We start from the raw sequence: 24,576 nt of genomic DNA on the forward strand, positions 1-24,576 counted from the left end.
CCTTAAACCCAGAAATTCTCAGTGAGCAGTCACAGGCTGCTAGATGCCATGCTGGGCACTTTTGCTCCTGTGGCTTTCTTCTTCCATCTGACCTCTCACAACTCCAGCTGGCTGCTGTTGTGGGCCTCACTTCTCAGATAAAGAAGCTAAGGCTTTGGGGTAAAGAACATAGTCCAAAGTCCCAGAGTTAATAAACTAGAAAATACAGAAGCAACAAAGTAAAACAAGATAAAAATTCTAATTATCTAAGAATACGAGTGGAGACCCTCAACCCAAAAGCAAGCTAAAAGTCCACATCTATTCTTACTAAAGTCTCCCTTTCCCAAGGCTTCATTTTTTTTCTTAAAGGTTTGTTATATGTGTATGGGGAGGGGGGGGCTGAGTGTGTTATGTGCACCATGTGAGTACAGGTACGCAAGGAAGTCAGAAGAGGGTATCAGATCCTCTAGAACTAGAGTTATAGGCAGCTGAGAACTGCTGTGTGGTGCTGGGATCCAAACCCAGGTCCTCCGCAAGAGCAGCAAATGCTCTAACTTCTAAGACATCTTTCTAGCTCCAGCTTCATCATGTTAACTCCAGTTTCTAACTGTTAGATGGAGGGAAAGTTTCCCCATTGCAGATGTGCTTTCCTGGGTAGAAGCGTCTCCATTTGCATCCTGACCCCTCTGTGTGCCTCAAGTATTCCTACCCATAGGAGACAATGCTACTTCAGTGAGTTACAACCCTGGGGAAATGAGGCGTGCACAGCCTCACCTTTCCTTTCACCAACAGAATGCACTTAGCCCTACCCCTGTGTCTACACATGCAACAGAGATTGGCTCTGCTGACCAGAAGGCACTAGTCCAGGTCAGTGTTGACCTGCCACTCTGTCTACCACTGGAGTTTGGTACTAGGGCCTAACAGCCTATAGATATAAGTCAACTGCAATGGTGATTCCAAAGATGTTTTATTCCTCAATTTGATCTATCACTGGTCTTATGTCTCCCTTTGCTCATAACTCAGGAAGGAAAAAAGTATGTTATATGCCAGGTCCCTCAAACCCTAACACCTCCTTATGAGTTCACACACCTACCTGTGCTGAGATTTCCAGGTGAGAGTGAAAAGCTTTGTGTCACACGTGTGGCCAGAACTCATAATGCACTGATGTGACACCATTACTGGGTTGTGTCCCCAGTACCTAAATGGGTTCACAAGCCATGTGATAATGGCTGGATGGGATAAGGCCTTACCCCACGTGTCCTGAGACTGGAATACACCTGCCATAAGTTAGAATCTATACCACAAGTGAAAATGTTTCTCCAAGTGTGTGTGATTTCTTGTTTTGCTTTAACACTGTAATTTTTAAGAATCAGGGGCATATCAGGAAACCCCACGCTCTGTGAAAGATTCCATTATCAGAGTCGCTGTTATTGAACCTTTTAGCCCAGATGTAATTTCTTACATGTTACAACAAGTTTGGCACGCATTGTGAATTTCAGCCAAGGTTGATAAAGTTCAATAACTCGGCTAACCAACCGTGTGTGCGGCTCATTACAGGAGTAATAAATAGATTCATCACAATGGACACGGAGAAGCCCTATGAAAGTCGGATGCCATTGCCAGTACGACTCATAAAAGCACCTTTTGGACTTTAATGTAATTTTATATGTGGCTATCACACCTACTCATCATTCAACACACTATACACACTACACACACACACACACACACACACACACACACACACACACACACACCAGCCACCCACATCGCTTGCTGAATGCATTCTAGTCACAATGCTGGATCTACAGCTGCTTAAATCTACCCATGTTACAGGTTCACTGGAGAAGTTAGATCAAGTAGAAATACAATCTGACAGACAGATCTACAGACATCATTTTATTTATCTTTTCTTGGGTCAACTGTAGTGAAATGTTGCAGGTTTTTTAATAAAGTCTTTAGTGATAAATAACTCAGACAGCACACAGTTGGCCCACTGACATAGTCCACGGCTTCAATGCAGCGTGGAAAGTCATCACCACTTTCACTATTAGAACAATTTGTGACAATTTCATATAGACAGTGGAGGAAAACTGACTTAGATGAAAGTCATGGGTAGAAGAAAGAAATCTAAGTACACAGAACAAAGAGATCCTATGTTCAAATGTTCCACAAAGCTGGCCTCTGATAGCTGAATATAACTAATAAAATTTAATTTACTCAGATAATAAACTCGAGCGAGTGGAGAAGTGAAAACTTCAATTCTATCTGTTGTTGTCCTCTCTTTATGCTCCTAAAAGGAACTCTAATACAGACATCTCGGAGAACTCAAGCACACACTTCCCAGGAAGGAACTGTCCCATCCATGGCAAATAGTGGAGACGGCAGGGTCACATTCAAAGCGGACACAAAAAGGATATGGGGCTCATGTTCCATGATGGGCGGGGCTCTGGCCGCTCCTCTCAGTACATCACCATTCATGAGTTGTACTGCTAGCTTTCCTGAATTCAAAGAAAGGACGCCAAGGGGGAGCATGTGTGCCCTCCATTCCAGCAAGTCCTTGTCTTAGTCTACAGGGGACAGAGCACATTTGGGTTGTCTGGCACAGACACCGCTTCTGTCTGTGCATCTCCTGTCCTCTCCCAGTCGCCTATGTCAGCAACACCATAAGTCACAAAAAAAAAAAAAAAAAAAAAAAAAAAAAAGCCCCCACGCTCTTGCTTCAGTTTAATCTTGCTCCCTTCTGGACTTCTTCTTTGCACACTTCTCCATGGCAGAACTGCCCTGTGACGACACTATTAATATCCTCAGACTCCCCTGGCTCTTTTCATATCAAACACAGACAAAAACATGACCAAGCTTTCTAACACAAAAGCTATCAGCACCTAAATTATCATGACCTGAGTCAAATAATGTGAATGTTTAACTCTGCAAAAGAACAACAGTAAGGCGATTTATGTTCTCAAGCACATTTATGTTCTCAGCAACTGCCAAAATCCTCCACGAGCTTAAATACCATAATGACAGACACTGTCATGCCAAAATAAAACAGTAGACACAACCAAATAGGATGAAGAGATCAGCTGGGGCTGCACTCTGAACATCGTGAGCTAGGAAAAGCACGGATCCTCACCCTGACAAAGGAAGCTGAGCAATCTAAAGGAGTCCGATGCTTCCCAGACTAACAGTGCAAGGAAAGTGGCAGGGTTACTAAGCGCTCGGTACCAGCAAGGAACTTTCCCCAAGTCCATACTGTTGTTTGCAGAAATACCCAGCATTAGTGATAGACTTTCACTCCTAAGTAAAGACTTCTGATAGCATCCACAACGGCAGCTGTCACCCCTAGCCCGTGGATGCTGACAGCCCATGCTCCAATTCAAACAAATGCTACAGATCACATTAAAGCTTGAGTTTTGTATTGGTCACAAGTAAATCCCGCCCCCCCCCAATCAACCTGAGAACAGTCATGTGTGTATGCATGATCACCAACATGGAGGGGTGACAGAAGAGGGGCACCATGCCGCAAATCCCAAGGGGAACCATTAAGAAGCATTTAAGAAAACACATATGGTGCTCTAATATCTGAACAAGAGCCTGAAAAGATGGAAGAATTTACAGCCTATTGACTATAAATTTGGAAAGCCTTGTTTCTACTGTGCCAACTCTGTACTGTTTTGTTCTCTTGCAAACTCAAGCTCAGCTCTGCAAATGTATCCCCTGCCCTTGTGAGCTGGACTTCTCTATGACAAGGCTCCTGTGTACCATGCTACCAGGGGTCTCCAGCAGTGGGATCTGTCTGCATTTAAATCCATCTGCATTTGCTCTGTGGGAGAGTATTGGAAATCATTTCACTCCCAAGTACTTCCCTCTGGACAGTTTAAAAAGAACACAGAGTTTTTAAGGAGTATCTTTTGAAAAGTTAAACCCTTTGAAATTCTTCACTCCACACAAGACCACCTTTGTGACAACTAAAATATGAAGTCCACAGGTCACTCCCTGAAGATTGAGTGTGCCATCCTGATTTAGTTTACTCTTCCATTTTACATAATAGGCCATAAAGTTTGCTTGGAATGTGTGGACCCAAATATTATCCAGAACCATGACCACTATCCCCGAAGCCCTGACAGAATGCACAAGCATGGGTTGCAGCTACTCGCCTCTCCCTCCTGCCTCAAAGACTGTGCTCTGCAGTAACTGCAGCAATGGAAGAACTACAAACGGAGCCGCACGAAGAATTATGGCAATTATAAAACCTCCCCGAGCAGACTGTCAGATTCACAGCCAGCATTAGCAGAGCTCAGCTCCACCATCAGGCCCAAAGAGTCCAGAGCTACGGTGACGTCCTACCACAGAGTGAAGCCTGGGAGCTCACGAAATAAAACCAGGGGGGAAAAAACAGGAAAGAACATCTGGCAGCAAAATCAGGCAAGCAAGCCGGCCACTCAAATCAGCTACTCCTAGTTCTCAACACACACTAGGTGGAGATTTACTGCTCAGGTTAGAAGCAGGAACTGCGAGCTGCAGGTGACCTTTAAAAAAAAAAAAAACGTAATATGCCTGCACGCTTATTAACACAAAGCAAGCAACGGAACCATGATGAGTAGAAATTACAGAATAAGCAATTACACTGGATCACAGATCACACATCACACATTGTTCAAGTTTAGGGTGACTCTGCACTCCCCCCTCCCAACCCCCGCACCTATCAAAGATTTTGTACTCCTTTGTAGCCACTTGGAAGACATACATGTGGGTCAAAGCTTAAGAAAACTCAGACACTAACTCTATGATTTAAGGAGCAGCAGCTGTCGGCAAATGCTCTTTCAGTGAAAAGAATCTGTTTAGTGGTGTCCTCGTAGTTGTCTCAAGTATGAACAGGGAAGAGACCTCTGTGTCTGTGTCTTTAAATGTAAACAGAAAAACGCAAGAAGTCAGAAATGACCCAGAGGCTACATATACATACATACTCAGGAAAATGACACACAAACACTATCAAGCAAATCAATTTAAATGCTCTGGAGAAGCACAAGGATCCAGTTACTAGCATTCTGAGTTGTTTGCATCTCCCTAAGTGTAGAGGCTAAGGCTGGTTCTACACTGAAGACTAAGCAACTACTACCCAGTAGTTGAAGACTAAGCAACTAGTACCCAGTAGTTGATAAATGTGTATTGAATGCATAAAAGAGTGAGTAAAAAGGGACTCTTGAGGTTATGGGTCAACTATCCACTCACCTCACAACTAGGCAGGTCATATGACCACAGGCAAGAGGAGGAAGCTGTGGGAGGCTGCAGGGGGTCACAGTGTTCAGTAAGCACCAAAGGCTTTAGTCACCGGAGGGTTTAGTCAGCTAAGGCTGCAGTAACAAATGCTACAGACTGGGTGCCTTGAAGAGCAAACAGTTTTCTTACATAGTTCACTGATCTGAGAAGTCCAAGGTCAGGGTGCTGGCTTTTAGAGGGAGCCCTGGTCTGCTCGTGGCTCATAGAGCTGCCTTCTCATACCACACTCTGTCCTTGCTGGGCACAAAGAAAGCGAGCTAACTAACTCTCAGCCCAGACCTGGAAAGGCACTAATCCTATTCACATTCCACCTCTGGATTTAACCACATCCCAGAAGTACCACCTCTACTCAGGGTCACTCAGGACTAGGATTTTAACACACGAATTTAGGAGACACTGTAAGCATTTGGTCTAAAACACTAAATCTGATTTCTAAAGCTCCTCAGAACTTTAGATTCCTTTTAAGTAAAACATCCTGATTTTAACATGTTGGTAAGAAAATAAATAAATAAATAAATAAATAAATAAATAAATAAATAGTTAGAATTAAAATGGGTCATTAGTTTTTACCTATCCCAAATGCTAACTGGGAGCTCTGCTCTTAGCCAAATACCTCTATGCACACACGTGCACACACGTGCACACGCACACACTACCCATGTGTCCACACTACACACACGTGCACATGCACACATCACACACATGCATACACATGTACGTACACTACACACACCTTTACATACCAATCCACACTACACACGTGTATACACTACACACATACAAATGTGCACATGTACACAGACACATTCTCACATAAATATAATAACCTCCATCAAACACTAGATTCCAAGGGACTCAGCAAAGCAACACAGCACAAGTTTCAGATCTGTGAGGACCCTCCTACTCCAGAGAAACTGAAATTGGTTGATCTGGGATGTCAGAGAACTGCTCCTAAAACTCAGACAGAACTTTTCTAGGCACAATTCCCCAGGCCAGAGATCCACTGAGGAAAGAAGTGGAGAGGGACAGACAGACGTTCTTAAAGCTGACACAGTCTGAATGTGAAATGGTTCAACACCTGGCCCCCAGCTGGTAGCTCTGTTTTAAGAGGTTATGGAGCCCTTTGGACATGGGACCTTGCTGGCAGAGATAGGTCAGCCATGAGGGGCAGGCCTTGAGGACTGTAGCCCAATTGTTCTTGTAGCATGAGGTCAGTATCTTGATCCATCAAGATCTGAACAAGGCACATAGCAAGCTCTCCAGCCACCTCACCTTCCCTGTCATGGTGAACAGTACCCTCTGGAACCCTGAGCCTTAAATCTCTTCTGTCAGGATTTGTCACAGTGACAAGAAATGTAACTGATAATCTGATGCTGAGTTTCTGGGAAAATGCATTAGTTTCTGTCCTAGGTACAGTAATGTCTCTCCCTGGACAATGTTGACATCCTGATCGTTGAGAATGTCACCTGACACAGCAAAGGGGATTTCGACAATGGGGTTAAATGAAGGATCTTAAAGGGTGATCCTAGATTACAGGGGAGAGAAGCAATACTGAATATAATCACAACAGTTCATAGAGGGAGGTACTGAAAAGCTCGATCACAGGAAGAATGGTGACTGGGGTGATGTGCTGGACGGTTAGAAGGTGGGGATGGAACTGTGAACCATAAGGACACAGGCAGTTGCTAGGAGCTTTGGGAAAGGAAAGGAAATGGGTACCTCCCACCCCAGAGCCTCAGAGGGACCAGCCCTGCTAGCACCTTGACTTCAGCCCGGGGAGACAGATACAACTTCTGACCTCTAGTGCTGTGGTAGAGAAACTTGGATTGTTTTAAGCCAGTAGGTACAGGATGATCTTTCCCAACAGTGACAGGAAATGAATACTAAATAAACAGGGAAGGACCATATGACAGACACTGTGTCTATGTGTACAGTCCAGTTAGTCAGTTTCAGAGTGCCTGGAAATGACGCATAAACACAACTGGCTCCATCCCTGATCAAGAGAAAAATACAAAGGGAGGACGGGACACAGGGGATACTGGCCAGGCAGCAATTACACTTGGTGAAAAAGGAGCCTCACGCACGCAGACAATCAGCTCTGCAGGCGGACAAGATGGTGTCCCTTGCCAAAACTCTGCCTTGGCTCCCGGCTGAGACGTCTCCTGGAATGGATTTGTTACAGCATTCTCCAGTGTGTCAGCTACTCAATCTGCTAACTGTACATGAACGCGGAATGGAAACTTCTTCACTAATAGATAAAACTGTAATGGCATGGGGTTTGTTTTGTTTTGTTTTAATGCACTGATGATCTCTCGGCTGAGACGAGCTTCCTAAACCCAGCTGCCGAACTGAGAGAGTACAGCTGCCTTACTCTACAGCACGGCCACATAGAAGAGCACAACGCAGCTGGAAGACAAAACCCTGGGCAACACAAAAAGTATAGGTAGTTCATCCTCCAGACACAGGTGGCTAACAGTGAGGTCCCTCCTTTTGTTGTTTTCTTTCTTTTCCCATTTTTATGTTTGTGTGCAATGTGTGTGTGTGTGTGTGTGTGTGTGTGTATGCTTGCATACATGTGGGCACATGTATGAATGTGCATACCTGGAGGCCCAAGGAAGATGCTGTCCGGAAGCGTCTTCCATCAGTCCTCCCCTTACTCATTGAGGCAGGGCCTCTCAGTCAAATTCGGAGCTCACTGCTATGCCTAGTCTCACCTTCTTAGGCTCAAACAGCTGGCGGGCTGCCAGTTACCACTGGCATTTACTATGAGTTCTGGGGATTTGAACCATGATCCTCATGTTTGTGAAACAAGCATTTAACCACAAAGCCATGTCCTCAGCTCCTTGGGGTCCCTCCTTCTGAAAGAGTTTATTTTCATTCTTTGGCTTCTATGACGACTGGGAAAAGCTTCCAGAATTGAGATGGGACTTGCAATTGCGTTTATGTCCTATCAGAAGAAAGCACCCAGGTCACATAAGAATTCTGCATCTCCCTCTGAACTGGCTCCATGCTATAGACAGACGGAATGCTCAGAAACTAAAGGCCACCAGCAAGAAACCATGTAGCCCAAGAACTGGTATTTCCTAGGTGGCAGTATTTCCACCTAGGAAATCTCAACACAACTCCTCCATGGACTTCCTGCCTCTATGCGGAATCCCTTCTTACTGCATCATGTTTCAGATTCTGCTCCTCTGGATATCATTGCACCCTGTCGACTCTATAGAGACGACACCTGGTTAAGACTTTCTAAACACGGCCCCAAACCTGCTGCACAGCACACAGTCCAGTTCCTCAGCATCTGGCTCCCTTCTTGAACACTGTGGCTGATGCCTGAACCAACCTACCAGAACAACCTAATGAAAAATAGCAAGAGCTTCTAGAATATTCCATCTACTAAGGAATTAAATTACTCTTTTCCTCTTCCAACCTTCAGGGCTCTTTCCTATAGCTGGGAGGTTTTTTTTTTTTTTTTTTTTTTTTTTTTTTTTTTTTTTTTTTTTGGTTTTTCGAGACAGGGTTTCTCTGTGTAGCTTTGCGCCTTTCCTGGAACTCACTTGGTAGTCCAGGCTGGCCTCGAACTCACAGAGATCCGCCTGGCTCTGCCTCCCGAGTGCTGGGATTAAAGGCGTGCGCCACCACTGCCCGGCTATAGCTGGGAGGTTTTTGTTGTTGTTGTTGTTTTTTTTTTTTTTTTTTTTCCCCACAACCGTAAGCATCCTTATCCTAAAGGACTCTTCAGTGTCATACTTCCACCCATTTTTTGATCCACACAAAGCAGTGATGGAGTCAGGCATGGTGGTACATACCCGTGATTCTAACTCAAAGTCAGCCTGGGCTACAGGACTTCCTGTCTTAAAGGGAAAATGTGGGGTCACTGAGATGGCTCAGGAGGTAAAGGTGCTTACCATCATGCCTACCACAGTTGTTCAGAAAGATGATCCTAGGACCAATGCCTAGCTACTGTAGCAACCTTGGGAGGACCTCAAAAGTAGAAAGTTTGGAAACACCAAATTAATGTGAGGACTCACTCCAGCATCCAGCATCCACTGTAGAAATGGCTATAGGTTAAGTGTCTACAAGGAGCCCAGATCTCCATTCTGAACCACTACACACAAAGATGGAACTATCCATGTGGCTCACGAGCCGGAAGAAGTCACCTGGCCTGAGTTACTCAGGTAGGAAGCGATGAGCAATTTGAAAACTAGGTCATGCCTGCTTCCAGAATCAGAGCTCCTCGCCTGCCCCTCTCCAGGCTGAAACCCGCCACCAGTCAAGCCCGCCCTGCCTGTCAGCAGAGCTATTTTCAGCATTGGTACAATTTCACTACACGGGAGCCAGGCTCATCACATGAGCAAATGCACAGGAAACAGCATGGTGTTATTAACTTTAACAGATCTGAGGGAGAAAACTGCAAGGCCCAAAAGCACCCATTCTTGACTATTGTTTACTGGCCTCAAGCCCCACTGTGAGCCTGCCAATGGTGAACTTGAGTTTTCAGGGTGTTCCTCTTCCACTCGGTGCCCAGGATGTGAGTAGGTAGCTGGTGTACCAGGCAAGGCATATTGCCTAGAGGACTTCATGGAAGTAAGCTGGGGAGTAAGGCCGGCTTCTCTATGAACTGCCTCTTCATCACAGGATTGAATATGTACTTAAAGTAACGGACACTTGGAGATAAATTAACTTCTAAGAGAAAGGGACATTTTGAAAATTAAATTATACTGCATGGAATGAGCAATCAATCAGCAATCAATATGTATCTGATAGCCATGCATACAAAATGAAAAGGCAATTCATAAAAGAATAAGTACAAATGGCCAAACGTGAAGAACTGCTCCATCTTAGGTATAATCAGAGGCATGAGGATTTAATTGATTTTTTTAAAATGCTCCTTCCCAAGGTTGGCAGGGACACAAGGCAACAACTGGCATTTAGATTGGTACAAGAGTTTAGGGGTACAATGTCACAAATCAAGTTATTAAGTTAGTGAGGAAATCTGTCAGTTCAGCAATTCTCCTTTCACAGAATAAGGCTGTAGAATGTCACAGATGGGTACAAACATTTAATTACAAAATGTCTGCCTCCATTCCATGGCTATTAAAAAGCTGGAATCTACCCAAATGTGCCACACTGGGGAAATAGTTGAAACCATATAATGGAATAGTATGCAACCATTTAAGAGGTGGAATATTTAATGGCAAGGAAAGATAGAATCTACAGCTCAGTAGAAAAATCACAAAGAAGAGAAAAGCCAGTGCCTAGGATCATTGATGCTGAATACTAACAGTATGCTTCCAGCTAAGGAGTTGATGTTGCTTTTTGTTTTGTTTTGTTTAATCTCTATTTTCCAAATTTCCCACAGGGAATACATGTAACAATAGAAATAATTTTTTTAAATCACTTAAAAGAGAAGACATAGGAAGCGATTCTATCTAACACCTGGCTTGATGAGTGCTAGCCCCTATCCCCCAGAACTCAATGCCCACACGTGGCTCACACTAGCCCACCAGGAAGAATCCCAAGCAAGCACTCATGACCTCACCCATGAACCACCCGGGGTTTAGAAATTGCATCTGCCATAATCCACCCTACAGATGCACCCTCAGCCCTCAGATCACTGATCCCAGACCTGGTTCAGAGTGAATGAGTTTAGCAGGGTATGTGCAGTTACTTCTCAGCCATGGAAGTTGACAGATACAGTGCACAGGGCACCAGGGAGAAACCTAGAGGTATTCTGTACCCATCCAAGGACCTCACCTCTCTGTTCTCTTACTCTGGCACCATTCTGATACAGCTGCAAGCACTGAGATAAGAATCTTAAAAGACAAGCAGAGAGTCTTTATATCTAAAGGGTCGATTTGGATAATATTCTAGTGATGCATAAACACTAATCTGAAATCCTTAAGCACAGTTTAAAGGTAAGAATGAGAATCATGGTTTCTCTATAGCCGCACAAGCTCTACCTAACTAATTTTGTTTCTGTAAGATCTGTTCAAACAGAAAGTCTAGCTCCACTCACCTTGCTAATCAGCCTCACACAGTGACAGTGATGTACCATCTGGGTCTCCAGTCTCCACCCCACCACACACACACACACACACACACACACACACACACACACACACACACTCACTTACAGACACACACCAGTCTAGATCTCCTTAGACTCTGGAAGTAAACTTTAATCTGACTCCAAGGACAGCTGTCTGAATACAGTGTATAAGTATCCAAACAGAAAGAAAGGAAAACAGCCTGATAAACAAACACCAAGAGAATGGAAACCACCAGAGCAGCCCATGCCACCCAGCTCAGCACTTGCTCCGTATCCCAGAGTTCAGTTTGGCAAATCACTATGTGGGCTTCATTTATTAAATCAAGGGAGATGATTCAGGCAGGGGGACCTCCAATCACTGGACTGTATGTCTGGATAAACCTATGGGTGCCTTACATTAAGAGATCCTTGCAGGAGGCCCTTGTGCCCCAAATGCAATTTTAGAAAAGGATGAGAACTCATACAGGGACAGTGTACATAGCTGAAAAAGGCACAGGACAAGGCTGCCTTACACCACACAGTGACAGTCAGGGTTCACACCTGTCAGCGGCGCCTTTATTATCAAACCTGTAATAATTCCCAACAGCCATCTAGTTTTAACAATTTATTTCTTAAATAGTGAACACATCTGTGCATGAGCGAACTGAACATCTCCACTCAGATGAAACAGCTCTGCTCTGGTACAGGTGCATACCCACTGCGTTTTCAGGCCTGCCCATTTTCAAAAGAGAAGGAAAAGTTGCTGAGAAGGAACACAATACACACAACAGTACATAACAGAGTATATTCATCCTGTCTCCATTTACAATCTGAAAACAAACAGTCTATAAAGCCAAGCCCAAGTTCCTTTCTTTTGGGCCACATATCTGTTGACACTGAGAGTAGCAACAAATGAACTACTCAAACTTTAATGGTAGTATCAAAATCCTCCCAAGACTGTGCAGAGCACTGGCTGCCTGCTTCACAACAGTCTGGCTTACAGGACCTCTTATTTAAGAAACAGATACTAAATACAAATGAACATGTTTTCTTCTAGTACTAGAATGCATCGTTCATAAACAATCTAATTAAAATACATTATATCACACCAGATAAAGCTGCTGGGCAAAAATAAATAAATAAATAAGGTCACTGAGGCATTCTAAATGAACCTTAAACACGAGCATTAATATTTAAATATTACAATTCCCACTTAGAAAAAGAAATCAGATAATTGATAGGCCAGCACACTCAAAACCGATAATGCCAAGAAACACTGTCCTTGTGTAATTTGGCGGAACAAGCTGCTCCCTTAATACAATGGACCTTTTTGTCAAATGGCCCTCTTCATCTTCGGCATTTTATACAAACAAAACAAAAACACAAAGCCAAGAAAGAGAAACGCAACACTGGTCCCAGTCTTCAGCCGGGGCTCTATCACTGAGATGGACGTGTCCTAAAAGATATGTTAGGGAAGGAAAAGGCACTATTTAACAAAAGCGAAAGCGAAGCCAGCCAGCCAGGAAGAAAACTACCTAAGACGCGCGTTAGTTCAATTATGTCGAAGGACAACAGTGCCCTCTTGTGGGAAATAGAATAAACTGGCTAAACACGGCTGCTTTCAGGTTAATTACAGAAAACAGCAATCCTTGTGTTACAATGCATACTGTGCCACTCCATCATAAAAAGGCAGGAAAAAATAGAATCACTTTAATTGGATTTTATGTAAGACTATTTCCAAGTCTGCATGTGACACAACACCTTAATAATGTAGAAATCAGATTTGTAAACATTTTCTTTAAATTAAGAGTTGAGCCACTTTGTCATTGAAGCATAGCTAACATGAACTTTATTTATTAAGCTGACATTAAAAAAGTGAAAACCCAAACATACTTGAAAACATGAAATTAACTAAGGCCTCAGAAGGCAAATTCCTTCTGACACTGACCAGAGGGGTACATGTGAACACATAGCCACGATTATAAACTGGCCAGAGGGTGCATGTCAGGGCCTATGACTAATACACACAGTCTATGTACCTACCGAGCTTTTTACACAGGGCTAGCAAACTGCACCATGGTGAGCACTACAGCATTTTTAACTGGCCTTTTTTGGGTAGTAAGCTTCCCAAGTACTATGATTTCCAAGAATATTCAGATGTCAAGTAGCTGTTTGACTCATGAAGTATTAACTTTTAATCGTTGTATAATGCCAGTCAAGGACCTTTCCCAACATTGTCAAAAATCTCAAGTTTCCAGCCAGGTGTGGAGAAGGCTGAGGCAGGAGAACTGCCTGAACTAGAGGCCAGTCTAGGCTACGTAATGAGACTATCTCAAAGAAAAACAACGGCCAACAGTTTCTCAGGAGGAAATAATTTCAGATCACTTTAGCTTAGAAAATAGTTGTCACAGATATATTTAATTGATTCCCCAGGGGTCACTTCGATGATTTAGGGGCTTCCCTCTGCTTAATGAGCACCTAGGTCCCAAAAGGAAGATGTTACCCATGGCCCCATCAGCTCCTATCTCATCAACTGAAAAGGAAGGCAATGGGGATGTCAGAACCCCAAACACAAGAATGTGGGCTTTACTCAAGAAAGGGACTAAAGGGCAGGTTCAGGCAGCCCAGCCTGGACTCTGATCCCCTGCAGTTCCTTAGAAAAGAACGATGCCGCTTCATGGTCTCGAAGGAAAACAGCTGAGAGCAGGCAGCATTTCTCCAGGCAGGAATCCACCACAGTGGCGATTCACAGGATAAAAGTGTGGCACTAACTTCATGTCAGAACATCAGCACATGATTTAGGGACAAGATCCTCTAAACCAACACACAAGCACACTACACTGTAAGAACACTGCGAGGCTCTAGGCAAGAAAGCCTGACACGTTTACTTTGCTTTAAAGAGAACAAATTGGGGGAGGGGGCGGTGATTGAAAGCTTCAGTGTGTACCTCTTTTATATCCAGGAGCATGAATTTGGTATGCGTGTGTGAATCTCTACAATAAGCCCTGGGGTGCTGATTACAATGACATATATACCAGTAGAAAGTTAAAGCAACAGTCCTAAAATACATACACATACATACCCACATATTATACACACGCATATATATTAATTAGATAAAGACACAAACATGTGTACATACACATATATTATATATACACACATATTATACACATACATTATATATATATATATACACACACACACATACATACACACACACACACACACACACACACACACACACACACACACACACGGTTTATGATTATTCCTACAGAAAAAGCTAGCTTTGTTTTAGTTAATGGCTCCTCTGGCTCAAAAATCAAGGCCAGGCCAGGCTATTTCAGAGGGAAACCATGTGTGGTGCAGCCTGACATTATAAAGGTCCAGAAGGTGAAAGAAACTTTTCGTTCTGATTAGGCTAAGAACCCCTACTGGCCAAGGACTGAAGGAAGAGAATTCTATCATTAGTACCCTGAACACCAGACTGGAGATGTCTAATGTGCTCATACCCGGTAACAGGTTTTTAACGGCGTTTGGCAGAAGCCTGACTGTCCCCCCATAAACAGAACAGCAATGTATCCATCTATTTGAAGCAGCAATCAACTGGAGCTCAAATGCTGCTCTGACAGAATATGTGCAAGGGACGTGTGGCTGCCCTCAGAGCTACAGTGCTGCCTGACTGCAAGTCAGCCCACAGGTTCAAGGCCAGCAGCTTCCACACAGCTCTGTGCACACATAGCCAAATTGGCTGGCACACAGGTTTAGTCAGGGAAATCCCCCAGGAAAGTGGGAAACTTCCTAGCCTGAAACAAGCCCTTTCCTAAGACTCCCCAGGACTTAGATGTGGTCAACTCTGTGTTGAAGCCATTTCTTTTTTTTTTTTTTACAGAATCAGAGCCAGCAGCGGCTAACTCCAGAGAGCCACAACCTCCTGCCCTCCTGCCCAGCTGTGCTGCACACATGGTAGTGAGCTCCTCCCTCGTCTACTGAGTAGCAAGCAGGCTCCGGGCTCTTGATCTGCTAGCAGCAGCTCTGGATGAAGGGATGGCTCCCCCTGGAGCCTGAGATGCTGATCTCCTCTGAGGTCCACAAGCTACAGCTTTCAATCTAAAAGTCTTCAGGATCAGAAAGCTGGTTAAACAAAGGTCAAGAGGAGAAGAGTGTTAGTTCCTGAGAAGACAACATTCTAACCTTGCAGCTCACTAAGAACACTGGTGGGTGGGTAGATATTGGTAAGACGACCCTTCCAGTTACTCAAGATGTGCTGGCCACTCTTCCTGCAGCTGGGTATCCCATTATCCCAGCTTCAGCTAAACTGTGGCTGATAAGAATGCTGAGGCAACCCTGCCTTGTGTTCAGCTAGACCACCCAGTACAGGAAGAGCAAATGCTTTGAGTGCAGGCCCCATAGTAAATACTTTAGGCTTTGGGGGCCACATAATCCCTGCTGTAGTTACTCGACTTCTGGTGATATCCTAAATGTGCATGGCTGTGCTCCAATATAAAACACCTACAAAACCAGGTAGGTCAAATTGCACCCAGGGGCTGCAGTTGGCCGACTCCAATCTAGACCGCTGAGTCCAGTTAACAGGTAAAGCTGGCTAACAACTGTAATGAGAAGGGCTGGGAGCCGGGCGTGGTGGGACACATCTGTAACCCTGGCATGGGAGGCAGGAAGATCAGGAGTTGGAGGCCAGCCTGACCTATACAGCAAGCTCAAGGCAAAAACACATGGTAAGACATTGTCTCCAAAACTAACTTTTTTCATGCTCCCCTTGTACTTCTGCATTGCCTCTGAATCATCCTGCACTGCAGAACCATCCTGGCCTTTTCACCCTGCATAAAACTGAGAAGTTCTTTAGTTGCCTTAAAAATACCAAGTATCGGCATTCAAAAGTTAGCTCTGCATTGCTTACGGCCAGTGTGAGAGCGTAAGTGACAGACCAGTCTGCTCAGAGCTCACATCAAAGGGGACAGGGCCCGAGAAGAACCCAGTCAGTGGGTCAGGGGACACATTCCTCCCTCCACCTTGACGAGGCAGTGCCTGGAGGGGAGCATGGAAAAGGCGCTGTGGCTACAGCACTCACGAGCAGACAAGGGGTCCTTCCAGTCACGGGGGGGACCATGCTCAGAATCAATCCACTCAGCTTCACAGGCTAAAGACTCAACTGCTGATACACACAACAGTCACCCTGCTGTGGCCCAAAGAAGAGGATGCTGACGACCCTGGCAAAGTTTTCACAGAAGGTAACACCAGTGATCCTGGGAGCAGATGCCCACTCCACTCTACACTCAACAGGCAAAAATGAAGCAGTGGGGGGCGGGGACAATTTAGCAGTTGCACAGCTTGGGAGAAGGAAGCCTGGGATCTAGAAGCCACAGACTACCTGGGCAAGAACACTCTCCAAGACTTCCTGGAAGGATACAATTATGTTGTGATGAAAAGCCAGGTTCCTGTTCCTATCAACCTCCAGCTTCTTCAAGTCCGACACGCCTGCTGAAGAGGCAGAAGGATCTGTACAGATTTGATTACCTGGAATTTGCAATATATTCTTCCAAAACTGAAGAGTCAGAATCTTCAGCACTAGCACAGGCTCATGCTTGCTGGAGTAGAAAGGAAGAAGGAATGACAGGCAGTGGTAAAGTCAGTCCCTGAGAGAAAGCAGGGGCTGGGAACTGCTGGCTTCCCTATAATCCTCCACAATCCATCCTGACCTCACCCTATGACTGGCCGCACCAGTGAGACCATGCACACCTCCTGCAGAGTCCACACAGTAAACTGTGGGCTCAAGAAGGACGTGTCAGAGGGAAGTGGGAGCAGCGGAGAGACAGCTCTCCCACCCTTGCTCCCAGGCTTTGGGGAGCCTTTGGTCCACATGTTTCTTCGTCACACTTCAACATCTCCATGTCTCTCTATATCAGAAATCACCCAAACATGATTCTCATCCTGTCCTCAGCCAAGTCCGAGTCCAAGATGGCAATGCCAAACACCCACCCGGTGCTGCAAATCTTTGCCAGGACAACAGTCGGATTCAAAGGTCTGCTAGCTAACATCAGACCAAGCACCTGACAGGAACCAGTCACACACCTCACTGATTAAAGAAAGTCTATCCTGGGGACTGGAAGGATGGCTCCCTGGTTAAGAACTGCTCATGCAGAGAACCCAGATTAAGTCCCAGCACCAATATGGCAGCTCACAACCATCTATAACTCCAGATCCAGGATATCCAAGAACCTCTTCAGGACTCCAAAAGTAGTGCGCAGTCAGAATACTGATACACATAAAATAAAATAAATAAGTTTTAAATGAATAAATGAGAGAAAAACTGTCCAACTAAAAGACCAAAAGAATGAGATCTTTTCATTAAATTCCTAGTGAGCTGAGTATTACATAAACACAGGGGTTTTTCTTAATTCCTCAAATCCTTCTCTAAAACTTACTCTACAGTATCCTGGGTCTACACTCAGAACTGTAACAGTGGTCAACCCACTGCTTCTGGGATCCCAAGGAGCCAGTCATTATTACTAGCACTGCAGCTCCACTGACAGCATGACCATTATCCAGACTTTAACCCAAGGCAGAGACTGAAAGGCTCTACTGAATGTATTCTGAGCTCAGATGAGGTTTAGGAGGGGATTTTAAGGAAATCGCTTCCCAATTTTTAGACACATTTCCTTTGTCCCTTTACCTTAGCATAGTATGGTCAAGGCCCTGTCCGTATCTGGGATGGCAATCTCAAGCTCTGAGAGCCTGCCACACTGCACAGTGGCTGATCCGCTATATGCAGTACCTCACATCCTATGCTTGCTGGAAAAGGACACTGGGGACTTCAAAATCAGGAAAGATAGAGAAAAGGTCATGAGAGAGGTCATGAGGGGGCACCATGATAGACAGACAGATGGACAGAGAGAAACCTGACAGAGGACAAGCCAGAGGACATCTGGATGCAATTCTATTCTTTAATCTGAAGATGCATATCCTATCTCAAAGCAATTCAGATGCTAATGTCAGATGTCAATGGACCAAAACAAAATAAATCTCCATCCCTCAGGATGGCACAAGTGCCCACTGACCTCACCACAGCCACTGTGGTTAAAGAGCAGCAATTAGGAGGGCTGCAGCAGAGGTGAGGACAAGGACGAATTCTCCAGTTTTATGAAGAAATAAGATACGGTTACCAGAAGAAAATGATAGGCTCAATGACCAGTGGAAACCTGCAGTACCCTTGGATCCAAAGTCACAATCTGCTGTCGTCCAGTATCCCATTACCAATCAATTTTGGTTTGAATAACCCAGGTAATTGGAATACATCCATGCACCACACAGACCGGGTCAAAAACTCTTAGCCAGAGCCTGTTGTCTCCAGCCCCTGAATACCAAAATAGCCACAGCCTTTTGCTGACTTCTCAGCTTTGAGCAACTTCAAGGTCAGGCCCCACACAGCCTCCCACTGTAACCCTGGGATTGAAAGAGGCTGCAATGCTAATGAAACAACAGCTGAAAAGACTATGAGACCATCTGTAAACTGGAGATTCACTACCAAAGTTTCACCAGTTATATTTAAGTAGAATTCACCACAGCACTCACAAAAAAAGAAATAAGTAAAATAGGATGACAGTAAGTAACTTACCTATTCCTGAATTCGCTCCGGTAACCAGGACCACCTTTCCTGTGAAGTCCCGGCCCTGCAGGATCTCCATGGCGGTGGTGCTACCATCATATCTCTGTCTGGTGGTTGGCTTTGTTGGATTATCATCCACAGTAAATGCCAATCTTGGGTCCAAGTAGGTAGTTCTTTTATTTATGTGGCTGCAAAGAACAGGGAGGGTATTGATCTCTATACAGCAAGGACCAGCAGCTCCAAATACAAGATACTCTAATACTTCAGTCACACGCCATGGTTCATGTACCAAAAGGCTTACTGTCAAACATGGAGAGATCTAGAACCCATTTGATCTATCTTCTAACCTCCAGAAAGACCATACCCCTGCCTGGGAACACAGCTGTGGAAGCCTCTCAGAACTACATGAAGGTACTAGGATATACTTGGCCCCTTGGCTCTCACAACAGCTTCCTGAGAAGACTGTAAGTTTCTACTGAATTCATGTTTATATAAATTCAGCTGTAAGATCTGCCAACCACTCTCATGAATACATGTCCAAGTAATTTCACTGGCCTGTGCAAAGGCCTAAAAACCCTGCTACACGAGGAGAAAGTGGAAATGATGGAAGTCTTAATAACTATAAAGCAAGCCAAATAGCAAAGTTTCAATGCTTTTCATTTTAAGACCATGGCCAAGCCACCTATAATAAGCACTCTACTTTTGATTTGGAATTGATCTAGAATTTACAGAAACAACACTAAAATATACTGGCACATATAGATTATTAAATTACTCCTTTTAATACAATTTTTACATTTTAAATGTATTCTTGGGCTGTCAAGATATCTCAGCAAGTAAAGGTGCCTGCTATCTAGCCTGATAACTGAGTTCAATCCCTGAACCCTATGTGATGAAGGAAACAATCAACTCCTGCAAGTTGTCCTGATGGCCATGTGTGTGCCATGATGTGCATACATGCACGCATATACACCCACATTCTAAATATATAAAATATAATACAAAAATGATGTGTATTCTTGAGATCTGAAATAAAGACCTTGAAAAGTCATAAACATACTTAAAACTATTAAGAACCCTCCTGATACACATAGAAGACTATGATGTAAAATGTGTCTGGGCTTCATGGCATAGGCCTGTAATCCCAGCTAACAGGAGGACTGCAACTTCAAGGCCAGTCTGAGCAACTTAGTAAGACCCTGTCTGACAACAGTGACGTCAGCAGCGCGGGCTGTGCTGTCACTCTTGCTCCTCAGGGGTTCCACCTTGGTAGCCTGCAACCTGGCACTGGTGATAGCATTTGCACATGGAAACAAATCTATACTTCTTTTCCCTGAAGAGCTGCTTGTTGAGCATATCCCAGCACACTCCTGCAGCAGGCTAGAGAATAACCACTCAGGGAAGCCTTGTTTTAGCTTGCTTCCAAAGTCCATGCTCGTTCATTAGATCAGCACCTGTTTCTGTAGTTTTACTGGGACACAGCAATGGCCATCACTTTTGTATTAAAACAGAAACCATACCCTAAAACACAATGTCTGATCCATCACAGGCAAGTTCAGCTGACCCCTCTCTAGAGTAGGCCAGTCAAACCAGCATGTTTCAGAATTCCCTGGAGGGCATAGGCTGCCAGCCACCACCACCAACACACCCCAACTTGAAACTCAGATAGTAGAGGGTCTGTGTATGTGTATATCTAATAAGTTCCCAAAAGCTGCCAAAGATAACAATTGGAGAATCCCACCTTAGAACCACTGCTCTGGGCCAGTAAAGAGGAAACCACCCCAGAGAACAGGTTCACAGGCATGTGTGTGCACAGGAGGAGCATACACAGGAGGAGCATACACAGGAGGCTAAGAACTTCTACAGCCATGTTCTCCAAGAAAATGTGGAAAAGGATATTCGGAAAACAAAACTAAAAAATAATATCTCTATTTTGATAAGGGAAAAGATTTTTATAAATCAAGGGAGAGGAAATCCTTTATAATCTAATAGGCAGCAAAGACTATCCACCCACCCACCTGCCAGGGAAGCTGCCCTGCTGGAGCTGCCAATGATTGCTCATTCTCCAAAGCAAGCCCTGGCCTACCTGCTTCCAGTGCAGGAGACATACCAAGAGGGAGTTCATTAGGTTTGCTGACAAGCCATTTACCTCAGGTAAACCTGTTACTATAACTATTACTATAGGGATAGTAACAGGTGAGGCCAAGACAAACTGTCACTGTAGTTATACAAATTTGAAAACAATTCCAGAGATGGCACAGTAGTTAACAGTACTTGTCGCCCAATCATGAGGACTGGAGTTTAGAACTCAGCACCCATCCAACAAGCCTGGAATTCCCTGTTTGCACAACTGTAAGCCCAGCTCCAAAGACTGCAGACATAGCAGGATTGCTGAGGCTTACTGGCTTCCACCTGAGCCAAGAAAAAGCAAGTTCCAGGTTCAGGGAGAGACCCAACCTCAAAGGAATTTATAGAATGATAGTAGATGGACCTGATGCCCTTATACAGTCACATAGACACATCAATCAATTCTTTGTAAAAATTTAGGAAGCCTCAAAGACAAGCAGCTTAAAAGGAAAAAAAAGAAGGAAAGAAAGGTAGGCAGGGAGGAAAGTAGAGGGAGGGAGGGAGGGAAGGAAGGAAGGAGGGAGGGAGGGAGGGAGGGAGGTAGTAGTTCAATCAAACCTAGTGAAAACATAAGAAAAATTTCATGCATGTTATCACATTCTCTGAAAAGTTACTATTTTGTTTGACCTTAGGGAATGGTAGTAGAAACTGTAGCTGTTCTATCAGGGTATGCATAGGGAATGCCATACCACAATCCATATGGCGGGCTGGAATGTGAAGGGGGGTGGGGGGTCTGGCCTAACCCCAAAACCTTAGTGTACAGAAAAGGGTGGAAAACTGCAGACTGGAGGGGAAAAAAATCAGAAAGCCAGAGAAGGTGGTTACTCCTGCTGACAAAACAGGTAAATATGACTTCATATTTTCCTACAGTCAATATAGGAAATTATAATTAAAAATTCCTCTTAAAGGCTATCCTGGCCATGTTTCTACACAGACACTTACTCAACAAAAAACACTTGTCCATTCTCGTCAGTCTCTTGTTCCCATCCATATGGCAAATCTGAAACACAAGAAATATTGACAGCTGTACATGTAGTGGAATGAAACCAAGCCACACCCCAAGGTCAGGAAGAAGTGTCATCCCTCTTATCCCGTCTCCTAAACCCTCGGGAAAAGCTTCCCCTGGTCACAAGATTCAAGGATGGCAGCCACAGAAGGCCCAGTATCCCTTCTGGAATCCACATTTCTGCTTCCTGATTTAACCAAAATCCTGTTACTCTCTTGATCACTCTTAAATGTTCACTCAGCTCCTCCTTTTACTTCGAGCCTCAGCAGACGCTCCTGTGAACTTGAATTCCTGAAGCCCACAACCATGTCTGAAAGTACACCAGACACTGACCAGTGGAGTGCTGATTGGGCTGCCTTGCACCATGTTATAGAGCCATCCATCATTCTCATGTACCGGCTCATCTGTCTTCAACTAGATCCTAAACCCACTGAGGCCAAGGAGCTTCAACACCTTTTGTCTTTATTCAATATTTCTATTCCATGGATTGTGTACTTGTTCGGAAACACCTAGAAGTCACCGTTTTCTCTGTAGGTTTCTGTAAAGCACTGCCATCTGCCTCCACAGCCTACACCAAAAGCGATTACCCACATGGTGCAACTACAGAGAAACGCAACAAGTCAAAGGCCACAACTGTTTCAATAACCCTTTGTTTAAGGCCATAAGGCATAAGGCACCCTGATGTCCATCTCAACGTCTTAACTCCTCTTCTGCCAAATCCCAGTAGACTCTCACACTGAGAGTCTTGTTCCTTGTTCCCACCAGACAGCCTTCCCAGGACGATAGGGTCAAGTGCTACCTCACCACAGTGACATCTTGCCCAGCTAATCAATGTTTCAGACTCAGGATTCTAGGCTTCTGCCATACAGACCTCCTGCAACTCGTTTTCTTTTGCCGGTTTTCGGATGTTCCCACTGGGTCTTTTCCTCCGTGTGGCTGTAACAGAGACCCACAATAAAGTAAGTTAACCTGGCTAAATACAGTAATACAGTAATCACTGTACTGAACTTGTCTCTCCCAGATAGATCTGGAGTAGTAAGAACAGGCCCAGAAAGACATACTCAGAGTTGAAATTCTCCTGGTTACATCAGGTCAGAGACCCCAGGTTGGGGGCTGGAATCAATCCTGAAGGAATTTTGCAGGCCAAGTGGGGAAAGCAGTAGGAGGAGAGCAAGGAGGGACTGGGTCCCAGCTGTGAGTCAACTTTACAAAGCTCTGTGAATCACAGAGCTCTAGACAGATATTTTGTATTTCTTTTCCCTTCATTTAAAGATATACTGACAAACTTCAGTGTCTGGTTTATAATGCTCATATTTAAGTATTAAACGTAGCTTAAATACAGCATTGTTAATGTTAATCTTTTTTAGATGTTTATTTTCCTTGTTCTTTTTTTGTTTTGTTGGTTTTGTTGCTGTTTAGTTTAGTTGTTGTTTTTGTTCTTTTGGAGCCAAGGTTTTGTGCAGCCTGGGCTGGCCTAAACTCACTACGTAGCCAGGGATGACATTAAACACTTAATTCTACTGTCTCTACTTCCTAAGCACTAAAATTACAGAAGTGACTTTAAAAATGTACATTCTGAGCTGGCAAAATGGTTCAAGAGGTGAAAGTGCTTGCCATGCAATCCTGACACAAATTTGCTGCCTGGATCGAACAGCAGACATAGAGAATGAGCTACTGAACGTTGTCCTCTGACCTCCACCAACACACCACGGCATGCATACACCATTACACACACACACACACACACACATACACACACACAAAAAAAATAGTTTTAGATGTGTATTCTATCCCCAGGTGTAACTTCAGTGTCTCATTAATCACTGGGTCCTGAGCACACCCAAAAGGACATTAAGAACGCAGTAAGACAGCAGCATAGGTCATCTGCCTATGACAAGATGACCGTGGATCTACAAACACTAGATCTGACAAGACAGTCCCTATGCACTACTAGTCCACTCACTCCAGCTCTCAGCCATCACTTCCTGTCATCTGCAGAATGGGGCTGTTGAGGACACTGTTCAAATATCTAACGGAGCAACCATTACAATAAAATGGTGAGCTGTAATACATTCTATTGGTAAGCTGTCATGTGCTGTCCAAGCTCACTGAGAGCAGACTCTGGTATCAAGGAGGCTCCCAGGCTCTTGTGTGTTTCTTTCAAGTGTCCTCCAAAAGCCCCCAAGAGACTGATGGGCTCCCTAGTCTGTGACAGGAAGAAAGGTAACAGCAGACAGCTAAGGGTATTAAAGAAACATCCTGTCCTTGAACACAGCGAGAAGATTCCAAAGTGCCTTCCCTCAGCTACTGTTTATCCCACAATAGAAAAATGTCTGTGGGTAAGGGGAAGCTTGTCCACGAAGAGCATGTACCGGGCGATGGAACACCAGCATTACCTCTCCACAGGGCTCCCAGATGTCTGCTGATGTTGTACACACCTGACTTAAAGCTGTGACTTGACTTCTCTCTCAGTTGGGCTCCTCCAGTCTGTTTCTGATGGGCCCTGTGAGTACTCTACCAAATAGTATT

General features: G+C 44.4%; 1 protein-coding gene across 1 annotated transcript in view; it reads right to left on the reverse strand.

The window, feature by feature from the left end:
• Positions 1-24,576, reverse strand: part of Wwox (WW domain containing oxidoreductase) — a 296,272-nt gene that overhangs the window by 268,397 nt on the left and 3,299 nt on the right. The window contains exons 2-4 of the mRNA XM_059263056.1: positions 22,919-22,983; positions 21,984-22,041; positions 18,924-19,102 (exon numbers count right to left, since the gene is read on the reverse strand). Coding sequence (XP_059119039.1) covers positions 18,924-19,102; positions 21,984-22,041; positions 22,919-22,983 — 302 coding nt within the window. The remainder of the gene's footprint in view (positions 1-18,923; positions 19,103-21,983; positions 22,042-22,918; positions 22,984-24,576) is intronic.

Source organism: Peromyscus eremicus, chromosome 5, assembly GCF_949786415.1.
Source record: "Peromyscus eremicus chromosome 5, PerEre_H2_v1, whole genome shotgun sequence".
NCBI classification, from domain to species: domain Eukaryota; kingdom Metazoa; phylum Chordata; class Mammalia; order Rodentia; family Cricetidae; genus Peromyscus; species Peromyscus eremicus.